At 42.3% G+C, this 19,137-nt stretch overlaps 1 protein-coding gene across 2 annotated transcripts in view; it reads left to right on the top strand.

The window, feature by feature from the left end:
* The first annotated feature begins 5,315 nt into the window (after positions 1 to 5,315).
* RAD23B (RAD23 homolog B, nucleotide excision repair protein) overlaps positions 5,316 to 19,137 on the top strand; it is a 37,039-nt gene continuing 23,217 nt past the window's right edge. Inside the window, exons 1-3 of one of the 2 annotated variants that reach the window (XM_057404406.1) lie at positions 5,334 to 5,470; positions 6,364 to 6,470; positions 17,542 to 17,623. In XM_057404406.1, coding sequence (XP_057260389.1) covers positions 6,435 to 6,470; positions 17,542 to 17,623 — 118 coding nt within the window. In that variant the 5' untranslated portion in view covers positions 5,334 to 5,470; positions 6,364 to 6,434. Of the gene's footprint in view, positions 5,471 to 6,363; positions 6,471 to 17,541; positions 17,624 to 19,137 lie in introns of both variants that reach the window. The other variant, XM_057404405.1, reaches the window with a different exon arrangement.

Below are 19,137 nucleotides of genomic sequence, written 5' to 3'. Positions count from 1 at the left end.
ACTAGTATTGCTCCACTACAAGTTTTACTCTGTTTATCCAATCACACCTCCACTGCTTCTTATTACAAGTGTGCACAACTATGGAAGAAGAATCTTCTCAGTTTCTCCTCTTAGAGAAGCCATTAAACAGCAGCAAGCAAAGAAAGAATAATCTGTAACTCCTGATAATTCCTTTATTTTCTCCCCTCAGTGCAGATTAACCTGGACAGCATGACATCTCCATTGCATCTCACTGAAGCTCGGTTAAAGTCTGCTTGCTTTACCTGATTTGATGTTTGGTCTTTATGCTCAACTTGAAGGAATTTATGCTCATGAGTTTATGGGGATTAGTACCATCTTGATAAAGGTAAAAAGCTGATATAGGAAGAAGAAGTGCTGAGAAATCTGTAATGACAGCAGGGATCATTAGCTTGTAAGTTATTTGAGAAATTATTCAGGGATTGCTGTTTGGACCCATCTTACTGGAAATTTTCCTTAATGACTGTCTTGCAAAACATGAAGAAACATTGTGATTAGTTCAAAGTTTACAGGCTCAGTCCACATGGGAAAAGATGTAACTCTGAGAACTGGAAGAAGGTATATATAAATTAAGCAGTACAGACTACAAAGTCATCTCTTTGGACAATAGCAAGAATTTCTGCTCTCAGTTGGTGATCAGTAGTTGAAAATTGCTGAGACAGCCAGGCAAGTGTGTGTAACTGGGTGTAACTGGTCCTAACGTAGATACAAGTCACTAAGAACACAGCGCTGTGAGAAGGGCAAGTGCTTTCACAGGGCAGATGTAAAGCAACATCCAGAAACACAAATTGTACTAGAGAGATGGATCCAGTTCAAGTCCAAGAAAGATTAAATAAATCTAAGAGAGGAGCAGAGAAGGACAACTAAAACACCCACAGGAAATAAGGCAAAACTACAGGGGCCTGGCATGTTTAGCCTCACAAAATGAAAGCCAAGGAGAGTACAATTACTGTACACGAATACTGTAGGAATCCTGAATGGCCATGCTGGCCCAAGACAATTAGGTTTAAATTTATCACAAATACATTTATGCATGAGAGAGAAAGACCTTCAGTTTCAGAAGATGGGGTATCTGACTCATCATACCCAATTGCTAGAGGCAGAAGGACCAAAAAGCTCTGAACCAAACACCACCAACAACAACAAAAAAACCCCACGATGTAATTTTTTTTGAGATGTTTCTAGGAAATAAGGAGCCCTATTGTATCTTCTGGCTCTGTCTCATATTCCTATTTTCTACATTTGAGCCAGAGCACCCTGTGTGTACACAGAACTACAGTGTTCCTGGTACGGCTGAGTTTCTGGTCACTAGCCATGGTTATCCTTGGGACTTTTAAACTCCCTGGCAATTGCTGCAAGGAAAAGGCCATCATGAGATTTCTGAAGGTTGTCAGGGAAAACACAGATACTGGATGAACCAACATGGCATGATGCTGTCCTGGATGTGCTACTTAACAACAAGAAAGAACTGGCCAAGGCTGCGACAGTGAATAGGAGCCATGACTGTAATGATCCTGACACAGAGGAATTCAAGATCCTGGGGAGGGGTGGGAGGAGAGGAACATTGTCAGTACATTGTCACTACATTGTCTATGAACTACATGTCACTACATGAACTAAATTGTTAGAAATACCAAGATGGTTTCTGTAGTTTTCATACATTTATCGTATCATTCAATCCTTAGGGGTAGAGTAATAATGACAGCATCCCGGTACTCCTGAGGGCTGGAGGATACCCAGCTGTTGGCCCAAGCCCTGGCTGGGTGAGACATAGTACGTGGGCATAAGCAGCAAGGGATGCAAGGTCCCAAACCATTGCTCAGGGACGTCACCATGGGCCATACTCACGCACATGCGTCTGGGTTTACCACAGCGCCACTGTATTGTCTAGTGCTCCAAAGAAACCAGCTATTAAATAATGAAACTTTTCACAGCTAAAAAGATTTGTACATCTCCAAATAAGCTCTTCTGAAGCAGTGCCACTGCCCGCTCCGTCCCTCCATCTCTTCTCTTGTGCTCTGTGTCATTGTTTTGTGACAGCCATCGAGGCCTCAGCTGCATCTTCCCAGGGCCCAGTCAGGTTACTCTGGCCATGGCAGACATCCCCAGGCAGATTTGGCAAGAGGGTTCATTCAATAACACCTCCTGCTTCCCTGGGTGGCTGCAGGACAAAACCCCACAGGCTTTTCCGACACTCCAGCACTGTTCGCCATCTCTCTGGCCTCCCCTGCTTCCTCCCACAGGAGTTCCTCCCAAGGGCTGCATCATAGACAGCACTTGGCTCACTCTGAGGGACTGTCACCCCTATCCAGGGATGGCAGAACCAGGCAAGTGTGATCCTCTCTGCTTAGCGCCCATCAGCCTTCATCCAGGTACTATGTCCTCTTTGGGTTCACACACAGGAAATACACTGACAAACCAGAGGGGCCCAGGGCAGGTTGCTGGGACCTTGAGGCTGAAGTATGTGACCTGAAAGGATGGTCTGGGGTCTGGAACTGGTTCAGCATGCAGCAGAGAAGGGCTTTGGGCACCTCACAGTACACCCTGGTGCCTATAGGGATACAATTAACAGCATCAAGACAGGCTTTTCCCAGTGGTACCTGGCAAGAGGGTAAGTGATCACTGTCACATCAGCTGAAACAAGAGAGGTTCAGCATCAGGTTAGTAGAGGAAAAAAATGAGAATAATTCAGCTCTGTAGCAAGAGCCAGAGACGCTGTGGGTTTGTGCACTCAGTCAGCATACGAACTGTCATAAATGAAGCCAGTGTGATACTCCAGTCTGAACACAGGGCAACTATCCAAAATACTTGAGATACAAAATGTAAAAGATCCCAAGCACTGGCTGTCAAGGAGAACCACTATGAAACTACAAGACAAGAGTACACTGTAAAAAAGAAATAAAAACAATCCCCAGTTCTGCAACAGGTGGGAAGCAATTTGAAGAAAACCTGGAGAGTCAAACTCTGCTGTAACCTATTTTATGAAGCTGAAAGGGCTGAGCTAGAGGAAACACCAAGAACTTGTTCATTTAATTTAGTAGGACAAGGCCCTATATCGTGAGTTGCCCTAAGGTTCCCCAAACCACTCAGGAGGAAAAAAAAAATTCTTACCTTTTTTTTATCCTCATTCTATTTGCTCAATGTTCAAATAAATGGTCAGGAAAAACTTCAACCTTCCCAGTTCACAGCCTTTGGGGCTCATTCTCAGTTATGCCGAGGCTTCCACAAACCCTCACACCAGAGCTGAAGAGCTACCATGTAAATGAACCCTCCCCTCACCACAAACTGGGCAGAACTAATTCAGAGCAACCACAAAAATCAGAACGAGTAGTTACATTTAACAACTTCAGAGCAGAAATGAGTAGTGAAACTCCCACAACCCCTCAGCACAAGGTACTTTCATTTGCATGTGAAGCTCATTTACACATGCTTGACTGCTGAATGAAAAGTTTAAAAAAAATCCCTTGTATTTTATATGCAAAGTACAGAATTAGATCCAATATCAGGCAACAGTGAAAGTGAACAAGCAGCATACTGTAAGTTGCTGCCACCCATGCAAAAAAAATAGCAAGAAGTATTTTATCTCTTTTATTCTTTTTAAAGTATCTCTTCACGCAATGCAAGCAAGTTATTCTGTGCTCCCAAGAATCTGGCTTCCTACTAGCAACAGTCAGCAGTTTGTTTTGGGTTGCAAAAACCCAAGAGGCTGTGGCTGTCCAGCAGCTGTGTATGAGACCTTGAGGTGGATGATGACAGAAGCAACATCAGCTGTGTGTGGAATACATGCACAGGTTCAAATACCAGCTGTGTGTGTAATATACACATAGGTTCATGCACACCCACAGGGAGAGGTGTCTCCCACTTTCCTTTCGTATTGCAATGCAGCCTTCTGGCCCCTTCCCCCCTATGCTGGTGGCAAGAACTGTCATGAAGCCAATCTTACCCTAATAAGTTAGAAGATGGATTTTACTACATTGACGAAGTGGCACAGTAGAACTTGTCAAGGTATTGCAAAATACAAAGAAACCTGGGGTTTAAGTCTATTACAGCATTGAGTTAGCCTAAGATTAGTGTCCTCTTTTGCAAAAAGACAGCCTTGGTTACAAAGAAAATGCACTGGGAGATTCCACATCTACTATATAAGAGGTTGTAAAGAGCTGAGCAGGGATCAGGGATCAGCTTTAAGGGTTATTCGTAATAGGGCTCTCTCTTCATTGCCTAAGGAGTACTAAGGGAAACCGAGGTTAGTAACTCATTAAAGGTAAGGACTAACTATCGAAACCAGCATTGGCAGAACTGAAATGCTACGTTGCCCCATCCCCTGCACCAGTTTGTGTGATAAGCAAATGACATCCTGGGCTCTTTGTATCCATGGGATCAGAGTAGAAATGATAATGCAGAAAAGATGACAGAGACTTTAAGAAAAGCAGACAGCTTATAAATGCTAGTTAGAAAGCTTGGGGTTACTATGGCAGAGAACTAGTCTCAACTGTTGCAGTATGCGCACAATAATGCTTGTCATGACTTTGAAAAGACATTTTGCCTTCAACATGTTTTAGGTGAAACAGCATGCCGTTATCACCACCTTGGAGGAATGCTAACCTGGAGGGTTGCTTTGGTGACAGGTAGTCTTCCTTCTGTTGAGGCAGCTGAGGTCTCTGCACAGCAGTCAATGCTTCCCACAAGGGGCAGCCATGCTGCTCTGACACACTGTCATGCAGCATCACCGTGGGGAGTGACTGAGAAGGAAATGTCCTGCCCACGGGCTGACTGAGCTCATACGAACTCCTATGCGTGTGTGTATACCAACAGATTCACGACGATAACCCGCACGAGCTGCACTCACCCACCAACTCCCGCCCGCACCCCCGGCACCCCTCCCTCACACCTCTCCGCTCCCACCGCCTGCGCAACAGCCCGGCCCCGGCCGCGCGGCTCTCCGCGCCTGCGCATAACGAGTGCGCCGGGTGTCGGACAGAGAAGTGGGCGTCGCGCAGGCGGGTAGGCCGCGGTCAGCCCAGCCTCCCGCGGGCTGGCGGCGGAGGAGCGGTGGCTCCGCGCAGGCGTACGCCGTGCCTCGTAGACCGGGAGCGGGTATCCGCCACTCCGAGCCAGGGCAGCAGGGCCGAGCGCCCCTCAATCCCGCCCGCCACTGCGCGGGAGCGTGACTGGCAGCCGGAGCCGCGCGGCGCAGGGCGAGCCGTTGCTCCGCCTCCTCCACTTTCTCCTCCTCTTCCTCCTCCTCCTCGCCTTCCTCCCTCTTTCTCTTCGCTTCCTATATTGGTTTCTCATTTCCTCTCCTTCGCTCCTCTCCCGCTTACTCTTGCGTGCTTGGCCCCGCTGCGCTGTGGGGGACACGGAGGCAGGAGCGTGGCCTGCCGCCGCCATGCAGATCACACTGAAAACGCTGCAGCAGCAGACCTTCCGCATCGACATCGACCCCGAGCAGACGGTGCGGGCCCGCGCAGGAGCGGGAAGCGGGAGTGGGGTGTGTGTGTTCCGTGCTCCGTCCCTTCCCGGCCTCTGGCCTGGCTGCCTGCTCTTTCGAGAGAGCGCCGCGGCTGAGGACTGAGGGGGCTCTGGCCCTGGGCCGGGGAGGACGGGCCCTCCTTTGGGGGAGGGGTGGGCAGTGAGTGCGGGGGGGAAGGGTGGCCGGAGCCTCTGAGGGCCTGGGGCCGGGGTTGCGTGTTTGGGGGTGTGGTGGATGCCCGGGAGGAGTTTGGGGGTGCGGGTTGTGCGCTGCTCCGTGGGGACGGGGAGCGGGGCGCCTCACCGGAGGGATGTGGAGCAGGCCCGTCGTGGGGGTCCTGTTTTCCTTGGAGTGCAGAGGGGTCTCCTGCTGGGGAAGGGCGGCTCCTCCTAGCTGGAGGAAAGAGGCTGTTGTGGCCGTACCCCCTGCGGATGGACTGACTGTCCTCGCTGGTTTTCTAAAAGAACGCCTAGAAGGTGGAAAGGAGAGCAGCTGACGCTGTGCTGCAGAGGAGCGGAGCGAGAGGGCTATAGGAAGCTGAAGTTTTTCCTTTTGGGAATATACATGACAACACCCATGGGTTAGTGGGCAATGGGGGAAAGTAATAATTTCTGCTAGTTTGTATTGGGAGTGGGTCATGACCTCTTGGGTGAAGCGGGGGGTAGTGCAGCAGAAGGGAAACTTGGTGGTAGCTCTCTGCTGATACCCGCCTGGGCAGGAAACGTGGGGAGAGTTGTAGGGTGCTTCCCCACGGGAGTGTGTACCGGAGAGGAGATCCTGAGCATCCAGAATGCATCCGTGTATGCTTAGATAATCGTACACTGTGTTTGATGGAGGTGGTTGATTGCAGGGAGGCTTTTTTGCTTTACCTACAGTGTGAGCCACGGTGATTAATCTGCACCTCCGAGGTGAGGGAGTGCATGTGAGATTCCACGAACCGCTTAGCATGAACGCAGGTGTCTCCTGCAGAGCAGGCATTTGGGTGAGTGGTGAGGTTTGTAATAGTCTTACTCTCCCTTACTGACAGGTTGCAGTAACTGTGTATCTCTTACAAGACTGGGAGTGGGGAAAGGGCAGGTTTTGATTGCAGGTGAATGTTTTCTGTCGGCCCACACGAGTCTGCTGAGAAATCCTGAGGGGGAAGTACAGGGTTCTGAGACAAGAAGGGCTTTAAGTGAGTTTGCAGGACTGGAAGTTGCCTTGTCACTTGCCTGAGCACAGATGGTCGCCTTTGATAGCGAAGCCCAGGCATCCTTGTGACTGCCTTCTGGAAGATTTGGGGACTTTGGCGTCTGAAGGTATGTCTGCAGCAGCTCTTCACATGATGTCTGGGCAGTGAAGCTCTGGAAACCATGGAACACTGCATCTGCTTTTACGAAGTCTGTTAGTTTACTCTCTTTCATCTTAAGAAAAATAAAGGGTGGCAGTTAAACTTGGACTCAGAGTTGGCTTGGTTGACTGGTATGGAAGAGACAGGTGGCATATGTCTCTTTAAGCAGATGTTGGAAACCTTCAAGAATTTAAGGTATTAGCCTACTTGTTCATGAGGGTTAGATCTCTTTCCCTCTTTTTTCCTGTTCTCTGTATTCAGTAAGGTCCTGAGAAATAAAGTCAGGAAGAGGACTTAGGACACATTGCCAGTCAAAACCCCCACCAGCTTATGAGACAGCAAAATGCACTAGCTAGGAGTTGGACTGGCGGAAATTAGACTGCACACTCTGTAAGTGTAGTTTTTACAGTAGCTCAGTAACTGAAATGAATTATTTTCATGAGCATAAGGCTTCACGTTTTGGCTAGGGATGGGTGGTGAAACAGGAAAGAGAAGGGGTAGGATTTGAGGAGATCTTTTTTTTAAAGTGAGAGGGGTGAATCCTTCATCTTAGCTGTAAAGGTGTGGAGGAGAGAAATGTGTTCAACACTACCTACTTTTTAGAGAATCACAAAGGAGTTCTTATTGAAAGTGTTGAAAATCATGGAACTTAAAGTTTTGAGCCTCCAGTTAGAAACCAAATCTGTTAAAATGGGAAAAAGCTTCAAAATGTAATTGGTTAATCAGGTGTTTTGCAAGTGTGTGTTTGAAAGTTCTCAAATCTGATGTTGAAAAATACTAATTGTACTAAGTGCACTGATTTCTTAGATAATTTTCCAACACCTTGAAATAAATGTGTGAGAGCTGCGGAGGTAAGGAGAATTACTTCTACTCTTTGAAGTTTGTGTGTTTCTCTCCTAGAGGTTAGGCTTGTTTACTTGGAGTTGTGCCCTATACTGTGACAAGGCCAAAAATCATCCAGTTGTGATAGGCCCAGGAATCTTGTTGCTCAGAAACTGGATTCTCGTTCTCTAAAATTGATTTCTGGTTCTAGCAATTTCTCCCCGTAGTCTCACTAAAAAAAAAGAAAATATCCAAAGAGACTTGATATTACAGTGCAAGGTAGTATTCTGACGACTGTTCATGCTTGTAACCGAAGGCTGTCATTAATAGCAAGGGATATTTAAACAAACCTTCCAGTGAGAATTTGAAGCAACACACTTCATAGTAACTAGGCTTGTTAAAGCTTTTGCACAGTTAGCTGATACATTTTTTTTTTTCCTGCTTAATTGGACAGTTGAATTTTTAAGTTCAAAATGGCTTTTTGTAATGTGACTTCAGTTTTAGTTTAGTTGTGTTTTAAAGTATTGGCCAACTGAGTATTTTAACTGAATAAAAATTAGACTTGAAGCATGGAGTATTCTTGTTCATGAAAGTGCTAGGTGAAGACTGTCAAATATTTTGACTACCTAAAAAAGTTGGAAAGATTTAGCCCCAGACCCTATTATTTGAGAAGGCTTATTAAATGCAAGAGTTTTTGCAGGCATGGATGTGGTGTGGTGTTTTTTTGGTGGTTTTTTTGTTTTGTGTTTTTTTTTTTGTGGGTTTTGTTGGTTTTTTTTTTTTTCTTTTTCTAACTTTTGGGGTAAATTTGTGGAGTGCATAGGAATTAAAGAACTGATTGTGCTCCTCAGAGAGGTGGACTTACCCATTGTAATCATTCTTATGTTCTGAGCGGGTCAGTTCTGTACTTGAAAATTCAGATTTAACCAGGGTAAATTAAAGCATGTTTTTATCTACGCAAGCTACTTTTTATGTGGTTTTCACTGTGAGAGAGTAAACACGTGAAATGTTGTGTTAGGAGCAAGAAATAAGCTCAGTCTGAAACTGATTCAGACCTGTGTAGGCACATCTGTTGTCTGAGATGACAGTGATGACACTGTAGGCTTCAAAATCTAGTGCTGCCGTTGTAGTTATCACTGTGTCGACATGAAATAGGCTTTTAAAAAATCTTAACATTCTTAACTTTCTTTAAAAATGAAATGCCGATTGAAAGTCTATTCTATTTCATTTTCAGCTTCCTTGTGCTGTTAACCTAAAACCCTGATGTCAAAATGCAGAGCATTGCGAGGAATATTCAGGATGCCTTTTGGCCACAGTCTCTATGGTGCATAATATGGGCTTTCATGTTTCACTGGTCTGCCACAATGTTTCAACACCCATGAAGTTCTGGCTTGTTTAACACCAAGTCAACAGGACAATTAGTTGTGAAAGTTTGTTCTTCCACAGAACTTCTGTATGTTCTGGTGCCTCTTTAACAAGTTTATGCTTTATTGCTAAATGTATTTGGGGATTTTTGGATGCTAATGTTATGGCCCTTTGTTGGATTTTAGGTTTAGAAATTTAGGCTAGATACTAACCAAAGCTGTATTAAATGTGTGAGAAGTGTGATCCAGCAAAAATGAAGCAGGATCCAAAGGGTATGTAATAAGGAGAAAAGTGAGTTTTGGCATATATTTAATTTTTCAAGGTAAAACAGGTATACTTGAGGGGAAAAAGATACTTTAATTTTTAAAAGACAATGTCATAGCGAAGAATTTGTATTTTCTGATTTTAGGGGGTATAAGAACATTTTGGCTTTTTAATGAGAATGAGGTGGTGCATACAGTGGCAGTATGTTTTGATACGTCCATGGGGGATGTCTAATAAAATGACAAGCTGCTTCAGTTCTTTTCAGAGAGTGCAGTTCTAAATTTCTGAATTACTTTAGACTATTGTCTGAATGCACAGACTATGATTTGTGAGTCCATATGAAAGCTAATGCTGTATGTGAACCCACAAAATTGTGGTAGTTGCATGTGTGCCTTCAGTATATTGAGTGCTATACTAAAGCATCTTATAAAAAAAAAAGGAAATGCATATTGAAAGCCTGTGTAATCTTAAACCATACTTTGCACCAATGCTTGTTCTATGTGGGGCTAGGAAGGATTCGTGGAAACAAATAATGGGCTGTTGTAAAAGATATTTATCATACTTCTTAGAGCTGTCCTGGTAAACTGTGGGCTTCTGTTGGAAAACCATCTCCTGGTATAGTAGCATTAGTAAAGATTAAGTTAACAATTCAATATAAAATTGAAAGAATTTAAAACAATAGTACGTTTATCTCATAAGAAATTGATTTTTGTTTTTTCCATGTGATATAAGAAGATATAAAAGCAGTAGATTTAGTTTTGGTCATTTTAGTTCTGCTGAATGTATTATATTCAGTATATAGTATATATAGTATAGTGTATGTAGTGTATATATAGTATAGAGTATATAGTATATATATATAGTATATAGTATTTTTCAGAAGAATTAACTTCAGAAACAGTTCTGCAAGAGCCAGAGAATATTATCGGGTGAAATGGTAAAATCTCACTTGGAGGCTTGTAACCTCTAAGCAAATACGAACTTATGCTTACGATCTCCTTTCTACGTGTGTTTCAGTGCAGCAGTTGCTAATTAGAGGATTGGTTTTGTAATTCTGAGAGTTTATAATCTTAATGGTTAGAGGCAAAGTGCTCCTATGATCCTGTTCAAGAATCCAGAGATACTCTTCTAGGTTAAAGATGTTCTTCTCAAGTCCTGATATTTTTCTCCCAATTCTCCTTTGATTTTGCAGCAGGTATGTTTCTCATCTTCTAGAGGCAATTCTTTTGCATTTCTTAGGATTTTATTGTTGAGTGTATGTACTTGCACAGTCAGAGGAAGTGTGAATTTAAAGGGCACGTAGTTGCTGCTTGAGGTTTCATAGATGACTTTGCAAAAATTGTAGCTTTGGAGATTAGCAGAATGAGTTTTGGGGCACTTTTTATTTATTTATTTATTTTTACCACCAATATTTTTATGCATTCTTTGCAGACCATAGCATTTTCAAGTTATGCTCTTGATAATCCCTGTTTATTTTATTAACTGTTGGGTTGTTGGGTTTTGTCCCTTTTTTTTCCCTAGTGCTTTTCTTCAGTAACTAGTCTTTTTTCCTGCTTCCTGGCTAGTTAGAATTTTCAAGCAAGGGAAATTGTTCAGTTGTTTTAATTCTTGGCTGAAGAAGGGTAGGTTTTCACATGTTTAGGAATATTTCTCTGAAATTTTAGTGAGTGTTCTAATGTAATTTCCAAAGAACATCAGGGAGACTGGCACATATTATTAAAAATTTAATAAAGGAAAGGTTAAAGTAGCATAAATTAGGGATAGAACTGATTTTATTCATATTAGAATAGGTTTTCACATGTTATCCATTTTTTCAAATGCATTGGCTGTGTCCGTGATTTTGCAGTTATTTTCCCTGGAATGTTCTCATTCAGTTTAGCTGCCAGCAAGAAAAAGTAACCTTTGTACTTTTAATAATTTGTCAATATTATGTGTTGTATTTCTGAGCAATCCAGTCTTCTGAAGACCACCATTATTACCAAGGTGGCCAGTAAACTGAGAAGTTAAAATGGACACACTTACGGATAGCTCTGTACTTAATTGTGCCTTACATTTAATCTGTTTTGCAGGAACAATAGGTGAGCAAACATGCCCATCCTTTATGTGGATAACAGCGGGTTGGAAGTTCCTTTTGGAACTTACAGAGAGTAGAGAGTACGTGTTAATCAAAGAACAGCATGAGCAGATAACCTTCCTATTTCAACAGTACCATTGCTGCCTTTGTCCATACAAGGGCATAGAATTATAGAATAGTTAGGGCTGGAAAGGACCTTAAGATCATCTAGTTCCAACCCCCTTGCCCTGGGCAGGGACACCTCCCACTAATCCATGTCACCCAAGGCTCTGTTGCTTTTGAAGATTTTCATTGTCTTTCAGAAATACAGGAAAATACTTTCCTGCAGGGAAATTTATAGGGCTAGGTAAAGTCACAGGACTGAAAGATATGGCTCCAACATCTTCTTCTGCCAAAGTTTGTGTCTTTGGTCACTGTTCCAGACAGGATGCTTGGATGGACTGAAACAAACCACTTTTTAATTTTACAGGTTATAATGAAGTGCAGCATGTCTTACCTAGCCCTATAAGTGACAGACAGGAAGCCTCAGCTGCTTTCCTCTGAATGCTGCCCTACAGGGAGCACCAAATGAATGTGAAAAGGAGAGGGCTTGTGGCTGCTGTAATCATCCCAAGTCAGAGTGTGATTGCAAGGCTGTCTGGCCCTAGTTCCCTCTGTCTCTTTCATGCCTTGTGGGTTTGCATCAGAGGCATTTTAGGCTTAGGGAAGGGACCAAAACTGGGGCTGAAGTCCTTATCGCTATACCCCCCCCCCCCATACCTCAGTGTCTGAGCTTTGCACCTTCTATTTCTAAGTGAAGGTTGTTAATACATATCTAAATAAAACTTGTTTTACCCCTCCAGCTGGTTTGTCAGAATGCAGCATTGGGAAGGGTTTTTTTTTTGTCTTTTTCTAATTACTTAAAATGTCGTATCAGTTTTGTTTGTAGTCAAACCACTGTATTGCTTTTACACTTATAAATCAGTCTGTAGAGAATGATCCTTGTTCTAGAAATTGTCTGCTTAAAGGTACTGGATGGTTGTATATGCTAATTAGCATGACCATGCATGGCAGAGAAAGTAAGCTTTCTCCTTAAAACAAGCACTAGTGGGTTCAGAGGGAGCACTCGAGCTGTCAGTAGCCATGTACAACTACCTGAAAGGAGGTTATGGTGAGGTGAGGGTCAGTCTATTCTCCCACGTAACAAGAGATGGGACAAGAGGCAGCGGCCTCAAGCTGCACCAAGGAGGGTTTAGGTTGGATATCAGGCAAAAATTTCTTCCCTGAGAGCGTGCTCAGGTGTTGAAACAGACTGCCCAGGGAAGTGATGGAGCCACCATCCCTGGAAGTGTTCAAAAAACACGGTTTAGTAGTGGCCTTGGCAGTGCTTGTGTAAAGGTTGGACTTGATGATCTTAAAGGCCTTTTCTAACCTAGTTCATTCTATGATTCTGTGTCTTCCTGTGGTTTTGGAAGGTACAGATAGCTGAGCTTTATTTACCTTGTTGCTAAAAGGTTTGCTTTAATCTATGTGTTCATGTGTTAGTACAGAGCTGCATGTATGCAGCTAAATGTAGCTAAACTAAAGGTAACTAAAGTCTGTCTAAACGATGGAGCTTATAGACTATCTTTCAGTCACTATTTAGCATCAGAGAACTGACCCTAGTGTCTCCTCTTTTAAACAGGACTTAGATGAATTTTGAAATGGAGGATAGAACTGTGCAGAGGCTAACTTTGAGATGAGAAATTAATTTGTTGATCTCTAGGCAATGAACAACAGCAAATACTAGACTGATGAGCTTCAGCTAGGTGTAGATGAGCTCAATTTTGGAGAGCAAATTAGAAAGGCAGAGGTAATTGCTCAGGAAGTAAATGTCAGGGCTAAATTTGAATTTGTACCTTGCCAATTCCAGACTATTTATCTTCCAGACAATGCAGCTGCTTTCTTTGTATACTTCAGCACAGTAAATGCAAGTAGCAAATACAGAAGTTTATGAATGCTTTATATTGCCTGTGAGGCTGTTTTAAAATACTGGAGTAATTTTAAACACATTGTTTAGTTGAGTAATTTTCTTTTACCCCAGTCATTCACTAACCTTGTAAACCTGACTCGATTCAAAAATAGCTTCCTCTCCTATGGTACTGCTCTCTTACTGTATCTCTTATGCCTTTGGAACCTGAAGTGTAGGGCAGCAGTCTGTTCATGCAAACATCTAGGTGGTCTCTTGACTGAATATGAGTGTCCTGTTTAGGAAGACAGTATAAGAGATTACTGTAAGTATAAGTTTGTGCCAGCGAAATCTGCTTTTTATTATGTGTAGAAGTAGCTAGAATTAAACGTGTTCTTGTAATTAAAGCTGCTACAAAGCATTTAGTTACAAGCTAAGTAGTTTCTTATCCTTGGACATTTCAATAGTAGGCACAATATATGCCATTAATCTGTTGCTGATCATGGTGTTTGAATAAGGGTAGTAAAATGTGTTGCACTAGTCAGTTTGTTGCTTCATTAGCTGGTTTATTGTCTGCTACAGCTGCATCATCCTCACCTGACTGAACAATGTCTATATGGCAGTGTAATGTGTGGTAAATATGCTTTCAAGGGCCATGGGAGGAGATACTAAGCTGTTCATGGAGTTAGTCAGTAGAACCCCTGGGAAACTGCCCACATGAACAAAGGAGCAGAACAGAACTGGCAGATCTTTAAGGACACTTTCTATAGAGCACCAGAGCTCCCAATCCCCAGTTCTAAGAAATCAGGAAAGGAAGAGGAAGGCAAGAGACTGGCATGGATGACTGGAGACCTGCTGGTCGAACTAAAAGGGCAAGAAGGAAATGCACAGAGAGTGAAAGCAAGGGCATGCATTCTGGGAAGAGTGTAAGGATGCTGCCTTGTTGTGCAGGAAAGGGGCCAGGAAGGCCAAGGCCTGACCGGAGCTGAACTTTGCATGGGACACAATAATAAGGGCTTTTATAGTTATGCCAGTCAGAAAACAAGGGGTAAAGAAAGCGTACCCCCCTGGATAAACACAAGTGGCAAATGGGTAACAGCAGATGAGAAGGTTGAGGTACTCCGCAACTTTGCCTGTTTTCGCTGGCAGCTTCTCTTTACCACACCTCTCAAGTGGATAAACAACAAGACAGGGAATGGGGGAACAAAGTCGATCACACTGTAAGATCAGGCTTATGACCACCAGAGGAACCTCAACATAGGTAAGTCTATCGGATATGACAAGATGGATCCCAGAGTCCTGGGGGAATTGGCTGATGTAGTTGCCAGCCCACTCTCCATGATGAGAAGTCATGGAAGTCAGGCAAGGTCCCTGGTGACTGGAAGAAGGGAAATATTGCACCCACTTTTCAAAAGGGTAGAATTGAAGACCCTGGGAACTACTGACCTGTCAGCCTCGCCCTTGTGCCTGGGAAGATCATGGAACAGATCCTTCCAGGAGCCACACGATGGCACATGGAGAACAGGGAAGTGATTTGAGACAGCCAACACGGCTTCACTGTGGTCGAGTCCTGCCTGGCCAACCTAGTGGCCTCGTGTGATGGAATGACTGTGTCGGTGGACAAGGGAAGAGCTACAGGTGTCAATCTGTCTGGGCTTGCATAAAGCCTCTGACACAGTCCCCCACAACATCCTTCTCTCTAAACTGGAGAGATACGGATTTGATGGGTAGACTGTTTCAGTGGATAAGGAATTGCTGGATGGTCAGTTGCATCGTGAAGGTAGTGATCGATGGCTCAATGTCCAGATGGAGATCAGTGATAAGTGGTGCATCCCTCAGGGGTCTGTGTTGAGACCCATTCTGTTTAATACCTTCATCAGTGACACAGAGTGGGATCAAGTGCACCCTCCATGAGTTTGCAGATGGCACCGAGCTGAGTGTTTTGGTTTACACGTGTGAGGAGACTAGATGCTAACCAGAGGGGACCTGGACAAGTCAGAGAAGCGGACCCATGCAAACCTTGTAAGGTTCAGCAGGGTCAAATACAAGGTCCTCTCCTCGGTCAGGGCAGATCCTGATACCAACATGGGCTGGTGAGGAAGGGATTGAGAGCTGCCCTATGGAAAAGGACTTAGGGGTGCTGGTGGATCAAAAGCTGGACATGAGCCACCAATGTGAGTTTGCAGCCCAAAAAACCAACTGTATCCTGGGCTACATCCAAAGAAGCATGACCAGTAGGTTGAGGGAGGTGATTCTGCCCCTCTACTCTGCTCTGGTGAGACCTTACCTGCAGTACTGCACGAGAGACATGGACCTGTTGGAGATGGTCCAGATGAGGGCCACAAAAATTACCAGAGGAATGGAGCACTGCTTGATGGCTTCTCTGTGGCCTAAGGAGACTGTTTAGTTTTGAGTGACTTCTGACCTTGAATGATAATTGAGGAGGAATTCACAAATTAGTTTTCTAGCTTGCAGGGAAATACTCTAAAAATAAACATAAATCCAGGGGTAGAACAGACTTGTGTAAAGTAAGCACATGAGAGTGGTAATCAGCAAATTATTATTAAAATGAACGGTGGTTTGACTGCCTGATGACTTAGGGATGGCAGTAAGCTGCTATTAGTTTTGCTGTGGAAAAGCAACTGACTGGGTGGAGACCATTTCTAAAGCTTTTAGCAGGTGCTGGGATGTTACGTGTAAGAGCATCCTTCGTCATCTGCTGGGGAAAGAGAATTGGCTTCCTATTGGTGTAGTTCCATAGAGGGAAACTGTGTTCTATATCCTTGTGTGGCTAGTGATTTAATCACCTACATCAGGTGTAAGTTTACAGAAGAGGTTGATTCTGCCAGCCTCGTTTGCTGGGTCCTAAAGCCTGGTAAAACAAACTTACTTTTTTGTGTGTGTACTGCTGAAAAGATGAAGCTCCATTGTGAGTGTAAAAAGTTTGGTTTAACCCTCTTGGACCAAACATCCAAACTGAAAGCATTAGCCTGGTGAAAAGACTGATAAAGAAATATGGGAAAATACCTGAGAGGGAGAAGTGACAGGACCAATAAAGGAAAAGGTAACACAAAGATTTAAGATATCATGAACAGAAAAAATAAAGTGATGACAAGAAGCATGACTTAAATATGGATAACAGCTTTTAATTATGCTGGGAATCACAAAGCTCCACTTCTCAGTAAATATTTACCACTTTGCACCTTAAGATACTGTTCCAGTGTATTTACTACTTGAGCAACCCTAATAGTAAGCTACAGCTTTAAAAATTAACAAAAATGGTAATACTAAAGTTGCCTGTGGCACAAGTAGTTGTCAGTCCTATTATAGCTAGGTATACACATCTCAATTACGGTGTTTCAAGAAAAAAGCTTATCAATATTCAGGAGAAAAAACTTTAGAAAATGAAGTTATTTTGAAGTAATAAGTTTATAATATTGCGTTTGTTTGTTCTACATATATTTGGAGCATGTGTCAGGAATATTTAATGTTTTTATACAGGCAGCTTGTCTTAAAATATGATTTCAAATGTATCGATACAGAAATGCTTTGAAAGGAACATCCTTTATCTTCTCGGGATAGCATTATGCAGCCTTTCTATAGGATATGGGCATTCTGACACTCAGTGTCATTTGAGCTGTTGTATGTGGTGTTCTAAAGTGTTGACTATGGCAGAGATCTGTATAAGCAAGTAAATAAGACTGAACACTTTGCTGTGAAAGCTTAAAATTGCTATGCAGAGCTCCAGAGGGGAAAGAGTTGAAAACCGCTTATACAATATTAACAACTTGACAGTTTGCACAAGTCTCTGCATCTCAAAGCTTCAGGTCATTGCTGTGGATGAAATTGAATGTCATGGTGACCTTACCGTAGAAACACATTCTCTGAAGAGTCATTTGAAGAAGAAAGCAGTGAGCTGTATATAGCATCTGTACCACCCTGCATTCAGAGACATAACAGGGAGGGGAAATGGGTCAAAAGCATTTTTGCCCCATTTCTCATTTTTTCACTGTATTTTAAACTAGTATATAGACTTCTCATGGAGAAATTGCTTACAATTTGATTAAGCACTAGGCACTATGTGGGAAGGGAACACACTGCTGTTCAAGAGATTGAAGTGGTATATTTGAAGACTGATGTACTTGACATGAGATATGACTGAAAGCAACCTTTCAGGATTTAAAACTTGGAACAAAATGTGCATAAACAGGTTTGTATTCTGAAACTTTATTTTTTTATTTCCCCTCATTAAGAATGTTTCTGTTATTCAGGTGAAGGAACTGAAAGAGAAGATTGAGTCAGAAAGGGGGAAAGATGCTTTTCCAGTAGCTGGCCAAAAACTGATTTATGCAGGTAATGAATATTCTGAAGGTATTGTATATGAATCTATGTTGTTTTTTTATGTTACTGTTTGATTTTTATGTGAGTGTTAAATCTTCTAAAGATTGTAAGTACTGAAATGCAAACAGGGTAAAAAACAAACAAAAAAGCCCCACAAAAACAAACCAACAACAAATCTGTTGTCAAAGGGAACTCTTAATTTTGAATCAGAATTGTTCAGGTTTTAGTAAGTCTGTTTTTATCTTTGCTCTTGCAGTGTGATACACTAGCAGTTTTAGTCCTGGATGAGGTGTGCTTATTGAAGTGGAAATAGCTTTTGTTAAAAGAAATCGGTATTTAAGCAGATCACATCTGATGTTCTGGGTTAACTGTTTTTTTTGTACAGTTTATGCTGTGTATAGCTGAAGCATTAATAACCTTATTTCTTATGTATTAACAAAAGAAACCCACCACCAAATGTTTTGTATACTAAGGTACTTTCAATACTTTTAAGCTATGTCACTAAAAAGCAGGCTGATGTTAAAGACACAAAGTTACAGTATTTGAGCTAACATAGTTCTAATATTTTTAGGCAGGTTTTTTGTTTGTTTGGTTGGTTTTTTACTGTTTTCTACTTTGCTGGTCCATTCTGGCACTCATACATAGTCCCAGGGTTTTTTGTTCTTACTTCATTTCAGAACTTAAAGTTCTGTTCCAATACCCGCTCTAGTGCTTTTTCCTCTCAAATTGTGCTTGAAAGAAGTTTTGGTTTTGTTTTTTTTTTTTTACTTCTTCAGTGTACTGCTTTGTAAACAGCATTACTTTTCCACTTCTATGAAGCTAAAGCCACTAATCACAATAGAAAGATGCTAATAGAAGAGAAGTTGGAGTCTCTCTGTGTTTGTATGGAGTCTTTAGGACTATGTTTCTTAGCAAGTTTTATGTCCCATGTGCTTCAGTGAATGGAATGTACATCAAGATCAGGAAGGTAAAAGTCGTGTATAAAAACAAATATGAGCAAGGCAGAAGGCCTTGTGCAATATGTATAATTGCATGATGCTCTTAATACTACATTTCTGTGATTAATAAAAACAAGGGCTGCATATGATCATACGATGTGGTAAGTATTTTTAGAAGTCTGAATTTATCTTCAGCATTGCATAATCCTCACAAAAATTAGAAAATACGATTCAGAATCGAAGACTATACAAAAAACGATTTTGTGTTTTGTTTTTTATTTTTTTTGTTTTCTTGGACAAGAGATATTACAAAGGTGCATTAATGACATTTTTGATTAAAATGAGCTTTAAACTTTTTATAGTTTGGTAAAGGAGAGTAATATCCCAGCTGAGTGTAAAAGTATAAAAGTATACAATTATTATTAAAAAATGCTTGCATTTTTTTATAAAGTTATGTTAATGAGAGGTGGGATAGATCTGTTGTGTTGTCTTTACTAGGGTAAAGTTTAGAAACCCTGTGAGTGGTGTGTCCTGAAAGTGTAGGATGTCTGCATATATACATTGTGCATGTTTCTTCCCTGAAGTGTC

The sequence above is a fragment of the Pezoporus wallicus genome, unplaced genomic scaffold (genome assembly GCF_028554395.1).
Source record: "Pezoporus wallicus isolate ANWC-B61680 ecotype Strahan unplaced genomic scaffold, APGP_CSIRO_Pwel_v1 contig_7293, whole genome shotgun sequence".
Taxonomy (NCBI): Eukaryota; Metazoa; Chordata; class Aves; order Psittaciformes; family Psittacidae; genus Pezoporus; species Pezoporus wallicus.
This window is presented reverse-complemented; position numbering and strand designations above follow the sequence as displayed.